This window comes from Rattus rattus, chromosome 2 (assembly GCF_011064425.1).
Source record: "Rattus rattus isolate New Zealand chromosome 2, Rrattus_CSIRO_v1, whole genome shotgun sequence".
NCBI lineage: Eukaryota > Metazoa > Chordata > Mammalia > Rodentia > Muridae > Rattus > Rattus rattus.
The window spans coordinates 158,723,593-158,737,446 of record NC_046155.1 but is presented as its reverse complement, the minus strand read 5'-3'; the positions used below and the strand labels follow the sequence as shown (position 1 = coordinate 158,737,446).

Below are 13,854 nucleotides of genomic sequence, written 5' to 3'. Positions count from 1 at the left end.
GAGAGAACCTTGAAAATTCAGAACCTCAGTTGTGACTTCTAAATAGAAAGAATACTAAATTACAGATCTAAACATGTCTACAAATACACCATTTGATTTCTGGCTTAATAAGAAATATATTGCTGGAGATATTCATTGAATTATTCTGATGCATAGTGTGTTTTTTACTAAAACATTTCACAGCTTCTTGCTATTATCAACACACACACATATGCATATAATATATAATATATATATATATATATATATATATATATATACAGGGTTTAGAATTATACACTTGTTTTTAGTTTTGGTTCTCAAAAGAAAATTAGACTTAATGATCTCCTCAGTGTCATTTTGACACACCACAAACCAGACAAATTCACTGCAGTCATCAAATCTATATAGAGCAAGACTTTTTCTGGTATAAAAGCCATGTGTCCCTTTGAAGATTGACAAGCAAGAAATGCAGAAAGTGTAGTGTCAACCCAACCTCCATGCTGGAGACACTCACATAGCCATGTTTTCCAGCCGCATATAGCTCTTACCATTGAGATGAATCCAGAATCTGAGTTCTACACTTAAAGCTGATACGAGTTTTTCTCTAAATGTAATTGTGTGGCACACTGTACATGATGTTTATTTATTTCACCGGTGGGTTACTTGTAGAAATTTGAGTGGAAAGAAGGGAACATTAAATTTACCCCACATTTAATCAATGTACAACTGCTTCTTAGCTCACACTTGGGTTGTTCTGACAAGAAATTTATCATACAGTTCTGCTCAGGCTGTCCCACAACTGAAAGGAAGGTTTTAACTAGGCTGTGATCTTATGTGGAGGATGTTGGAAACATCTGAATTAAACCCCTGTGGTTGCAGACCAAATCCCCATCTTATGCTGGCTGTTAACTGGGAAAGGTCTAACCAACCAGGGTTTACTGCCATTCTTTGCTACACAACCAGTACTCCTACATAGATTTTGCAAATCCCCCTCACCTAAGTCTATGATGTATCATACTACTAGCTAGAGATAACTCTAAAATTTATCTATATATTTACATCAAAAATGCTGTCCCCTCTTGATCTCCCCCCACAGAATTCCTCTCTGCATTCCCACCCCCCTCACCTCTGAGAGAGTACTCTCCCCACATATCCTCTTGCCCTAATGCAATCAAGTCTCTGCATGATGAGGCATACCCTCTCCTACTGAGGCCAGACAAGGCAGCCCTCTGCTGAATATGTGCCCAGGCCCTCAGACCAACACTTTCGTTGTTATCTTAGTCTATAGGAGTTCCCAGGGGTCTAGGTTAGTTGACACTCTTGATCTTCCTGTGGTAGCTTTCAGGGCTTTCAATCGTTCCTCTGAATCTTCTGTAGGGGTCCCCGACCTCCATCCAAAGTTTGGCTGTAGGTATGGGAGCATATGATTAGGTCAGGTCTATTCGAATAGCCATTCTTTCTTTTTCAAAAATTTCTATCATTGTATATTTTATGGTTATAGGTTTCTGTGATGGTTCATCGTGGTTGTTAATTTGACTAGATCTGGAATCAACTATAAATCTTCTCTGTTTTATCTTATGGTTTTCATGTCTCCAGGGTAGGTTAATTATACTGCTTGAGAATTCATTTTCTCTATTCATAAGTTCATTGATCTTGTTTGTTAATTCATCTATTCTGTTGCAGCCACTATGGCTGCTACATTCCTTCACTGAAAACAGAACCCAGGTTCTTCTGGTTTCCAAAGTAAACTGAAGATGCACTGTTCTTGAGGAATCTTATATGACTTCAGCAACTGTCTTGGACTACAGAGGCACCCAAGCCCTTGGGATGGGCAGCTAGCACATTCTGAGTTTCTCCAGCATGAAGGAAGCCACTGATGAACTACCCATATTATATCATGTAAGTCACTCTAAGAAATCCCTGTCATTCTTTGTTTCCCCATGTGTGTCTCTCTGTCTCTGTCTCTGTCTCATCTCTCGTTCTTTCTGTATGTCTGTCCACTTTTTGTCCAATATAGGTTCCACATATATAAAAAACAATATTTATCTTTTTGACCTCACTTTTGTCTCTTAATACAATGATCTCCAGATCTCCTATCCATTTTCCTGCAGATGGAATAATTTTATTTCACTCATGGCTGAACAAAATTTCACCCAACATATGCACCAAATTTTCTTCGTCCATTCATCTGTTAAAATCAAAAGGCTTCTGTAGCACCAAGAAATAATTGATAGAGTGAGAGGACTGTATGAAATGAGAGGAAAAAAAATCTCCCTACTTTGAAAGTCACCTCTGCCCAATGACATTGTTTACTTATGAAATTAAATCTGACCACCCACACAGTAACAGGGAAAGCAGGGTGTGATAATACTCAAGGGTAAGAATCTTGGAGACTCTCTCAAACTTTCTTGGAACTCGCAGAGTAACACACAAGGTAAATTCGCATAAGACACCCAAAGAACCATTTTCCACATGACTCAGAGTCAACTCAAATCTTGGCTGTGGTACTGCTGTGGATGCTGTGAATTTGTTTGTGTGTGCAGTGCTGCCAACATTATGAGTATTCCTGACAGAACACATGATATTGTGTCTGAAACCTTCTCTCTATCTCTTCCTAGTTAATTCCTTGTTAGTTATATAAGGGATTCCAAGATTGCCTCTTAGCTCTTCCCTCTATCTGACACATTCTTATGTAAGAAAGTTGTCGATCTATACGCTTACCTAACAAGTCTGCACTCAGAGCTACACTTTTTTTTTTTTTTTTTTTTTTTTTTTTTTTGGTTTTTTTTTTTTTTTCTGAGCTGGGGACCGAACCCCGGGCCTTGATTGCTAGGCAAGCGCTCTACCCCTGAGCTAAATCCCCAACCCTTTTTTTTTTTTTTTTTTAAATTTTTTTTTTATTTATTTATTTTTTTTTTTAGAGCTACACTTTCAAAGCACCATTCCACCTCAGTGTGTGGTCCATTTCAACCACTCTCATGGATTATTGCTTATCGTTCTCAACTATAATCTCTTCATTATTTTACCAATATCACTATTCAAAATATCGTTGTTGGTAACATTTTCTCCTTTTCCACATTGAAATGAGATCTTAGGAAGTCTGGGATACTTTTTCTTGCTTCCTTTTCTATTGTTTTCTACCTTGAGTTAGTTTTCCCAATGCTGAGAGAAACTCTTAAGTCTTATTAGCCATTCAGTGAATGTTTGGTTGGAAGTGTTTGCTTAAGACCTGTCTCCTGCACTAAGACGGTAGTTCTGGAATATTGGGGGACTTTGTTTTTCTTTTCACTACTTTATCTCTAAGTCGAGTAGATAAATGTCATCTATTATTTGTTGAATTTGTAGATCAGAATTAACTTGAATGTAAAACAAATGAAAGGAAGACTGACAGGAGAGTTCATAGTTTTTTTCAGTTTTTTCTTTGACAATATGAGCATACAAATGCACACACACAAATAAATAAAATAATAATGCCTAAGTAATGAAAAGTTTAAAAAATAGACAAGAGTTAATATAGCATTGTGGTATGGGAGGCCAGGAAGTAATTTGTGGAGAATGTTGCTTAATGGAACTGTCAGGTCAGAATTGAAAGCAATACATCTGTAGTCTGTACTGTGTTCAGTCCTTGTAGTTTTGTGACTCAATTTTCTAGATACATAAAATAGACCTAATACAATCTGTTGACACATTTGACTGCATTTACCACTCTAATACTTGTCTTAATTATATGTGTATGAAATAATTTGTGTCAGTCAGTGATAAAACATACAAGTTCCACTAGTACTGATTGTTATGGTTACATAAAATAGTGTTGGATGGTCTGGAAGGAAAGTGCTTAATCTAAGAGATGAACATTTGGAAAGTTTACCAAAGGTGTCTGTGATAGTTTGACTGAGGACTCTCCCCCATAGATTCATATATTTATACATTTGATCCCCAATTGTTGGAATCATTTGTGGAAGGTGTAGAACTTTGATGAGTTGGAGCATTGCTAGAGGAAATAAATCCCTGGAGACTGTCTCTAAAAGTTTCTAATATTCCATGGATAGCAACCTGCCTTGGCATATCATGTTACTGTAGGGCTAGGCACATATCATCTTCTCCTATTGAACCTAGACTAAGTAGTCCAGTTAGGGGAAAAGGATCCAAAGTCAGGTAACAGAGTCAGGGACAGCCTCTGTACCAGTTGTTAGTAGTCCCACCTGAAGACCAAGCTACACATCTGTTACGTATCTATAGGGTGCCTAGGTCCATCCCATGTGTGCTCTTTGGTTGATGGCTCAGTCTCTGTGAGTCTCTACTGGCCCAGGTGAGTTGATTCTGAGGAGAAAGGGAGGATGTATGGAGGGAGGTGAGCTGAGAGGGAGGGACTTGGAGGAAAGGAAGGAGAGGAAGCTGCAATCTGGTTATAAAGTAAATAAATTAATTAACTTACCTAATGCACTTACAATGTCTTCTCATTTTACATTTGTTGTCTCTGCTTCCTGCTTGTTAAACATGTGATATACCAGATTCCTTCTGCTGCTACTATGTCTGCCTGCTTTGTGATGTTTCCTCAAAATGATGGACTTTTAATTATCTGAACCATGGGCCTAAATAAGCACTTTTTTCCACAAGTACTTCTGGTCATGTTGTTTTGTTACAGCAACAGAAAAATAACTTACATACTGTCCTTAAGAATGGGGGATGAGGTAATTTTGTTCACTGGTAAATGTCCTTAATTCAGTCCAGGGTCTGGAGAACATTACATATTCACAGAATGTTTCTAAAATGAAAATATTCACACTGCCTAGGTATCAAGTAAACTCAAAAACATGTAAGTATGTTTCCCTTGTGCACAGCTGGCATACATAGGGCACATTGATATTTTGATGGGCAGATTCGACCAAGGATAAAGACCAAAACCTTTTAAAAATACAATATATACAAAAGAGGATTTTTTAATAGCAAATATTTAAAGTGTTAAGACATATATCGATTAAAGGGGAGAAATGTTTTAAAATCATTAAGCAACAGAAATAAAAATCAATATATACCTGAAGGAGGGGAGGTGGAAGCATACAGTGTTCTATAGATGTCTAGCAATAAAACACCATGTCAATCAGCAAGTCAATGTACCATAATTATTTCACTAACTGGACCGCAGGGGTACCACTACCCAGACTGTCACGTGGAATTCTGCTTCACTCCATTTTCAGTTCACTTTTCATCCATGCTTCTTAGTTATGTGTAACTCATCTACCAGAATGTGACTTTCATCAATTTCATTGAGTATTTTGAGTCTATTGGTTTATGAAATACAGAGCATTCAGTAAATATCCATTGACTAATAAGTGATTAAATTGATTCTACACAGGGAAGACATCCCAGCTGCTGTCTGCGGATGAACCTCTCACATGGATATTCATAAATGACACCTAACACGTTCATCGATACTTATAATGGGGTTGCTTAAAAATAAGACAGGTTCAATTAAGAGAGCATTGCTTTATAAAATTAAAGCTACCAATACAATTATACAACCAAGGCTAAGAAGAGTTGAAACTATGTCTAATTTCATGTTTAAGTAATTATATACTTTAGTTAACATCGCGTGGTGACTAAAAGACCCGAAAACAATCATTTTAAGGGAGTTAGCTCCACGAAGCAAGTCTTACAGGTTTTCTCTTACATGGGTCAGCTAGAGGAAGGAACATGGAAGTGAAAGGGGCTTTGCTAGGCTGGAGAGTGTGGGTGAGGCAGAAAGCAGAAAATGGTGGAGAATGGATAAGAAAATAGCTGGAGCTGTGAATGTGATCAAAGTGCACTGTCTGTTGGGATGGAGTGCCCCACAGTGTGTACTTGTTCAGCTTGTGTACACTGATAATAATGGTGATAACTGTAACTACCCACACACATAGCAAGGACTTTCCTGAAGCCTTCTCTATGCTCAAGAGAAAGCTAGTTGCAGGTTGCCTGGCATGGAAACAGTGTTACCCAAGGACTGGGGATTAGAAACTGATTTAGAGTCTTATCTTTGCTACCAGATAGTTGTGGGACTTTGGCTAAACAATTAAGCAGTATAGTGATAATACAAAACGGGGGTTGTTAGGAGTTTGAGTTTAATACATAGAAAAGGTGGCAAAGAGTGCAGCTCCCCCAGTAGAAGATGCTGAAATGGCTGCTTTTGTTTATGTCTAAGATAAAATTGTGTACGTGAAATCTGTTTCATTCTGTGCAACACTATGGCAGTAGGCATCTCTTTCAGGTATCCCGTCTCCAGACACACGGCTCCCAGAGCTGTGTGGTTCCATTTTCAGTCTTCAAATCATTTAACCTCGATGCATCTATTTTCAGTTTTCTGAAATCTAATCATTAAGCAGTAAAAGTTTGCACACCGTGACTTTATCAGATTGAAGGGCACCAGGTCTGTTGACCTACAAAGATACTGTGAATCAATTGGAGCTTCTCTGTATTTTAAATGATTATTGAAACATGAGATTCACAAGGGTCTGTCGTATGTATGTATCACAGTACAGTGATTATGTGGGGTTGGACAACACTTCCATCTTATTAAGCCTTAAACTCTTTTATGTTTCATGAACGTCTGTGCTTCTGTGTTCTACTCCTTCCTTATACCCACCCTATAGTGACACGGGAAATAATACCCACCCTACAGTGACACGGGAAACAATACCTATCCTACAGTGACACGGGAAACAGGAGCCAATGCTCCCTCTACTTGGTGGCCTTCATCTTCCTTTTTTTCTCATTCTTGTTTCCCTTGCCCTTGATCATTACTAGAAAATTTTATTTCACTTGGGTCTCTGTGACATAACTTTCTGGTTGAGTGAAATTATGTTAATTGTCTTTTTTGTGTCTATCTTACCCTTTTAGTGCAACATTTTTTATCCTATGTTGACACTTTAGGGATATCTTTTTAAAAATATTTTTATTAATCATTCCATTTATTTATATCTCAAATGCTATTCCCCTTCCCTGTTATCCCTCCACAATTCCCCATCCCCTTTTCCCTCTCCTCCCTCCTCCTTCTTCTATGAGGATGCTCCCCTACCTACCCACCAACTCCCACCCCAGCATCCACTCCAGCATCCCCCTATGCTGGGGCATCAAACCTCCAGAGGACCAAGACAAGGCCATCTTCTGTCGCATATGAAGCTGGAACCATGGGTCCCTCCATGTCCACTCTTTGATTGATGGTTTAGTCCCTGGGAGTTCTGGGAGGTCTGGCTGGTTGATATTGTTGTTCTTTCTATGTGGTTGCAAACCCCTTCAGCTGCTTCATCCCATTCCCTAATTCCTCCGTTGGGGTCCCCATGCTCAACCCAGTGGTTGGCTGCAAGAGCTTCTGCCTCTGTATTGGTCAGGCCCTGGAACAGCCTCTCAGAGGACAGCAATAACAGGCTCCTGTCAGCAAGAACTTCTTGGAATCAGCAATGGATCAATAGGTGGGGCAGTCTCTGGATGGCTTTTACTTCAGACTCTTTATGTGATATTTTTTAAATAGAAATAGTTAAATAGTTAAATAGAAAAAAGTTAGAGGAACATAAGGAATTGGTCAAATAGCAGTTGTATTTCTAAAACTTTTACAGAGTTAATGCTCTGGCTCCTCTGAAGATAAAGGAATCTATGGAATTCTTTTTGAATCCAGGATGAGTCCTACCAAACCTGGGGCTGTCTTTACTGTCATAGGAAGGAGGTGTTAGGCTGTGAATGGAACAGATGGTTCAGGAGGTTAAACTGTACAGGTTAAATCTACATCATACACAAACCTGATATGTGCATTCTTAGGCTGGCTCCTGTAAAGTCCTCAATTACTGAGATATAATAATTCCCTCTCAGGAAATCCCTGGACCAGGACAAATGTTAAACATAAAAATCCATTTGAAAATCATCTCAAGTCAAATAAAGCCAATATTACTCCAGTTGAAGCATACTGACACATACTAGTTCATATGACGACTAAGCACATTACATTTCGCAGTGGCATGGAACCACTAATGTGCACATACATATTCAACCAATTTCACTTTGCTCTCAATTTCTTGTTAGTAAAGCACATTTTTGTACTCTTCATGGCACTCAACTGCTCCAGGCTACAACATACACTTATCTGAGTGTTTCTATTAACAGACCTATATATACGTTCTATGTGATTGACAAGTATAAGTAAGGCTATTCAACTATATCTAAGAGCTGAAACACTTAAATATATCAGTTATGACCTACGTTTAAAGATGACGGTGTGATTCTACATGTCCCTGAATCACAGCTTTCTTCTTGATTCACACACACACATACACACACACACACACACACACAGAGAGAGAGAGAGAGAGAGAGAGAGAGAGAGAGAGAGAGAGAGGAGCTGTATTAAGAACCTTTACATTTATAGTTATAGAATGAAGAGGAGTTTGGAACAAGTACCTATTTATATAGAATTATCAGGGTTTTGTCCAGACAGTGTTTAGTGTTGTCTATCAAGCAAACTGTCTATGTAGGAATCATGACATTACAGAATTTCTAATTAGTTCTATCTATGGTTAATAAGAAAAACAAGGTAGATATGATCTGTGCATTACACAATGTGAGTCTCAGCTGAGTTTGGAATGCACTGTATTAAGACACACATGGTTAATCGTCATCTTGTAAATGGGGCATTTCAACAGTTATGATTCAGTGCAAAACTTCTTGGCAAAATTATGATATCACACCTACTTGGTTTAGGAAAAAGATCTTCAATTATAGAAAGTCAAAAGAAGGATGACGTTACAGGACAAATGTGTCCTCATGTGATACTGCTTGAGTATTTGAAGCTAAGGATTTTATTGTAGGGCTTGAAACTCAGGCACTCAAGCACGCATGGTACCGTGAATGGCATAGTATTTTTTTTTTTAATTAAAGGCAAAACGTCTTTCTAGGCATCCAAATAAAACAGTCCTTCAAACATGTTGCATAACCTTTAAATCACCAGTTACATAAACAAGGAGAGGATGCGGTTGAGTCCTAAGAAACAAGATTGGTCGCATAGTTCACAGTGTGTCTTAATGAATGACATTTACAGGTGTGGCTTCTCCGAGTATATATAAATGTCCTTGTGGAATTGCACTGAGAACATTTTCCTGCAACTACAAACGAGAACTACTACTCCCAACACCATGAGCTACTACGGCGGCTACTACGGAGGTCTGGGCTATGGCTATGGTGGCTTCGGAGGCTTGGGCTGCAGCTATGGCTGTGGGTGTAGCAGCATCCGCAGACTGGGCTACGGCTGTGGGTATGGAGGCTTTGGATATGGCTCTGGCTTCGGAGGCTACGGATATGGGTCTGGCTGTGGCGGCTACGGATATGGCTGCTGCCGCCCCTCATGCTATGGAAGATACGGGTTCTCCAGCTTCTATTGAATAAATATTTGAATCTATAACCCATGCAGTAGTCTTCCGTGAGTGATTCCTTGATTTTGTAAGACTCTTTGTCCTGTGACCTTCACACTTCGTTTATTGTGTCCAGTGTTTTGCTTTCTTTTGGAACAACTGGTTTCTGTAAATAATGTGGAGGGTATTAGATGAAGTCCGTATTTTCGAGTGTTGCTCTTCAGAAACCCACTTCTGTACTGGTTGGGGCGTCGTTATGTTCTCACAAGCTTTAATAATGAAGTACTTCTGACATAGTTCTTTTGTCTTGAAATTCAATTATTTAGCTATAATAGTTTATGTGGGTGTATTAATATAAGATCCATCTCTGTGCTCTTTTTCTTATATGTAAAATCTTCACTGCGTCTGATTGTACGGCCCCTTCTCTCTGCACTCATCTCTCCTGTCTGTTCCCAATGCTCCTGTCTTACTCCTTTTTCATAGCAGCTGTTTTTGTCTTCTTCAGCACCCGTAGCTACAAATGCCTGTATTTTTATTTCGTTTGAAACACAATTATTGTATGTCCAAGAATTCAAGAAACATTTTCTAAAACAGTTCAATATAGCTTTATAATTTAAATACACTATAAGTAATAAGTGAGGAGATGGGACTTTTTTCATTTATGCTATTCACTTATGCTTAAAATATTTCAAAACAGAGAAAGAAAAATAACATTTCAAATTAAATTTATTTTTCTAAAGCAAAACAGAAACCAATTTATTCTGCTTTAACTGTGCATTTAATTCTATTAAGTGAAGCCTATTGCATGATTGAAAACTAAGTAATCTGAAGAATTTTAAGCAATCTAAGTAATCTTAAGAATTTAAGAATTGATCCTACTGTCAAAAATGCTCCCAAAACATAATTATAAGTTCAATTTTTTCCCCCCACTGGTCAATTCCAGCACCTTGTTATCTCAGAGATAAATAAAAGTTGGAATACTTGGTATATATTTTAGGGTGAAAAAGTCTTAATATAAGACATGACAATATTCTCTGGGGAGAAAGAAAAAAGTCTTTAATCTTTATTAACATAAATACCATTCTTAAGAACAATTTAACTATTTTTTCTAGTAATATATGAAAAAAGGTAGTAGTACCCTGTGCCTGAATCTTATTTGTAGACTCCCAGGACATCTTACTATTTGATAATCTGAACTATAATTTAATAAAAGAGCAAGCTTAATTACATAAACCAAATTAACATCCCCAATGCTAATCCTAAGCTTTGAAGTTGTGAACTTCAGAATTGGGTTAAAATGAATCAGCATCTGATTCATTACTCTCTCTCTCTAAAGAGCATGGAACTCTTTGGCCCTTTTGATATGATTTGTAAGTTTTTAATATTGTTAAACACCAGTTTGTTTTTAGTTTTTACTTTAACAGATGTAACTGTATTAATTGAAGGTATTAAAAAGAAAACATGGTCTCAGTAATTTAAGTCTATATTCACCTTAACATCTCTAATTCTGTAGGGGGAAATGTTCAAATTCTTTCTTTTTTCTAGTTTTCTTGAGTTATACTGTACACAACCACTATACTATACTGAACTACAGCACCTACCCTTACCTAAGTGCAGCCTGATGCCCATTGATGAGACTTACCAACATCTCTCCACTCGATTCTCATCATAGCATCATAACCAGCACTCCCCTTTCCCCTCAGTTAGATCACCACTGTATCTCAAGCATGAACGTCTGGTACATAATTTAAGAACTGAATCCATTGGTGCATGGCAGCTGTCATTCATTCGTTAACTGTTGCCTTTATTTTCCAGGGAAAGGGATTTTGCATTTTACTGTCTCTCACTTCTTCAAGCAGTCCCAGTGTCTCAGGTTTCACACTGGTGTCATTGATCCATCTGCAGTTAGTTTTTGTGTAAGTGACAGGTACAGGTTGAATGTCATTGTCCTAATGTGGACATCCAGTTTTCCCAGCACCGTGTTTTGAAGATGCTACCTTTTCTCCAGAGTACACTTCTCATTCATATCTTTGTCAGATATCAGACAGCTGTTATACATACTCATTTTGGCATTTTCACTTATTTCCACTGGGCTAGGTATCTGCACCAGTTTGTGCTGATGCTACAATGTTTTCCATTACTACTGTTATTTGAGATCTGGAGCCAAGGTTCTTCTGGCATTGTTTGTTTTGCTCAGAACTGCTTTGGCTAGCCCTGTTCTTTTGAGGCAGCATACGATTGCTCTTTATGACAGTTGACAAGTGGGATCTCACAAAACAACGACAAAATTGCACAACCAAGAAAAAAGAAATCAATGCAGTAAAGAGAAGTACCACAAAGTGAAAGAGAACCTTTGCAAGGTTTGCATGTGACTGACAGAACATTAGTGCCGAGGCTATATAAAGATCAATAATCATACAGACAAAAACAGCAACAACAAACCCCCCAAAATCAGACAAAGAGCTGGAATACAAATAACCCAATTAAAAGTGGGCTATGGATTTAAACAGACAGTTCTCAGAAAGAAAACTAAAGTGGTTAAAAACATCTAACACAATGCTCATCATCCTTAGTGGGGGTAAATGCAGATTAAAATCATTCTGATATGCCTTCCTACCCAGTCAGAATGGTTAGTATCACCTAACCACTGACAAAAATGCTAAAAATGTGGGGAAAGGGGAGCCTTCATTCACTGGTGGTTGGACAGCAGATTAGTGCTCAGGGATTCACTGTCCATAATTATTAACAAATAGCACAATACTTTGCTATATGCCCAGATCACCTATTATTCTATCCCACAAATACCTGTTCAAGCATGTTCAACGTCTCTCTATTCACAGTAGCTAGGAAGTGGAAGCAGCTTTAATTTCCTTTACCTGAATAATGGATAGTGAAATTGTGGTACACTCACAATGTAGAGTACTGTTCAGCTAGAAAGAATAATGACATCAATCTTCAGGTACACAGGTGGAACTAAAACAATATTACATTGATCCAGGCAACCCAGACAAACGCTCCTTATTTTCTTTCATCTCTAGTTCCTAGATCCAAATCTTCAGATACAAGTGCTTATCCCCGGAGTAACTGCAGAAGGCAGGATGCAAAAAGAGAAAGAGGGGAGAAGGGACTCTTAGGATATATGTGATGTGAAGGGGGAATGAGAACATTGCTTTCCCCATTCATCACCCACATCCACATTTAAACCTCTTACATCTAGCAGCCACTCCTTCTGTTTGCCTATCACATTGCTGTCTGCATACTTAAGTTGATGCAAATGGTCTGGTGTAGCTCTGAGCTTTAGGAAGCCTCTTTTGCCAATGTGTGACTATGAACGTCCAGGCTCAGGACTATCAGATTCTTAACAATTGACGCTGTGGAGTGCTCGGCACCAAGCAGGACATCTGTAGCAGCTCCCCTGAGGTCCAGAGAACACTGCGGAAGCAAGGTTGAAAGTCTGTAGGAGCCGGAGGATGAGAGGTGCTAGGTGAAATGCTGTCTTCTGGATACGACTAGGACATGAGTCTGTGGCAGCTGTTTGAGCTGCAGACACAAACATCAAAAGAGTAGGAGATATTGTGAAGGAGGAGGGGGCCATCATCAGAAGTGGGAGTGTGAGACAGGAGACTGGAGTAGATGAAATATACGACGACAACACATTATACACAAGTCAGAAACAAAAATGTTAAAAGAAATATTAATAGCCAGTTGCTATATGAAAACGTGTTAGTTCAGCAGCACTCGTGATCTGAGAAATGCACATTCACACTTGAGTTCGAGTTAGTACTATTCCACCACTGAAGTGGCAAACCGCTCAATATTTGTTGCTGTACAGAAGGATGCAAATCAGCAGGGACTTAGTCACAGTATCACGTAGCACACAATAATAGAAGCACTTTCGGAAGCATCTTACAGCTATTAAAACTGCACATTCATATTCCTTGTGGCATTGTAATTTCCCTCCTGGGAATGCACCCAAGAGATATGAGTGTATATAATCATGGAAACGAATATATAAAGATATCCATAGTAGTTTCATTTACGGCCCAAATGGGAAGAAAGCCAAATTCCCAGGTTGGATATCATGTGATTGCTATGCAAATCTAGTGGCATGTTTCTCCATTTCTGCAATGAGGAGCAATTGATCACTGTGTGAGACAATAGGAGAAGCCACACCTGTGCTGAAGAGAGTAGCTTCTGTGCGGTCATGTGCATGAGACCTTCAGGAATGCTGTAATGATACAACCCTGGAGTTATTGTAGCCCATTTGTCTTTGTTTGATGCCTCTGGGGACCCTGTTCTTTTCTGAGGGGAGATGGTGGGGAAACTGGGGTGGAGGGTGGTGGGAGGACTGGAGGGGGAAGGAGAAAATGCAGTCGGGATACAATACAGGAAAGAAGATAAAAACCATCACCACCAACAAAACCATAATGTACGTATAATTTATATAAACTACACACTTGAAAGAAGGGGAACTTCACAGGTTGTTGGTGTGATAAAT

At 38.7% G+C, this 13,854-nt stretch overlaps 1 protein-coding gene across 1 annotated transcript; it reads left to right on the top strand.

Annotated features, from left to right (window-relative positions):
* The first annotated feature begins 9,140 nt into the window (after positions 1-9,140).
* On the top strand, positions 9,141-9,386 carry LOC116894418 (keratin-associated protein 19-3-like). The gene has a single exon (XM_032896123.1). It carries the CDS (start codon positions 9,141-9,143, stop codon positions 9,384-9,386), a length of 246 nt encoding a protein of 81 aa, XP_032752014.1.
* Positions 9,387-13,854: the final 4,468 nt, after the last annotated feature.

Bases quoted from the DNA above. Each gene is read 5' to 3' on its own strand.
- LOC116894418 (XM_032896123.1), top strand. From the start codon at position 9,141: ATGAGCTACTACGGCGGCTACTACGGAGGTCTGGGCTATGGCTATGGT.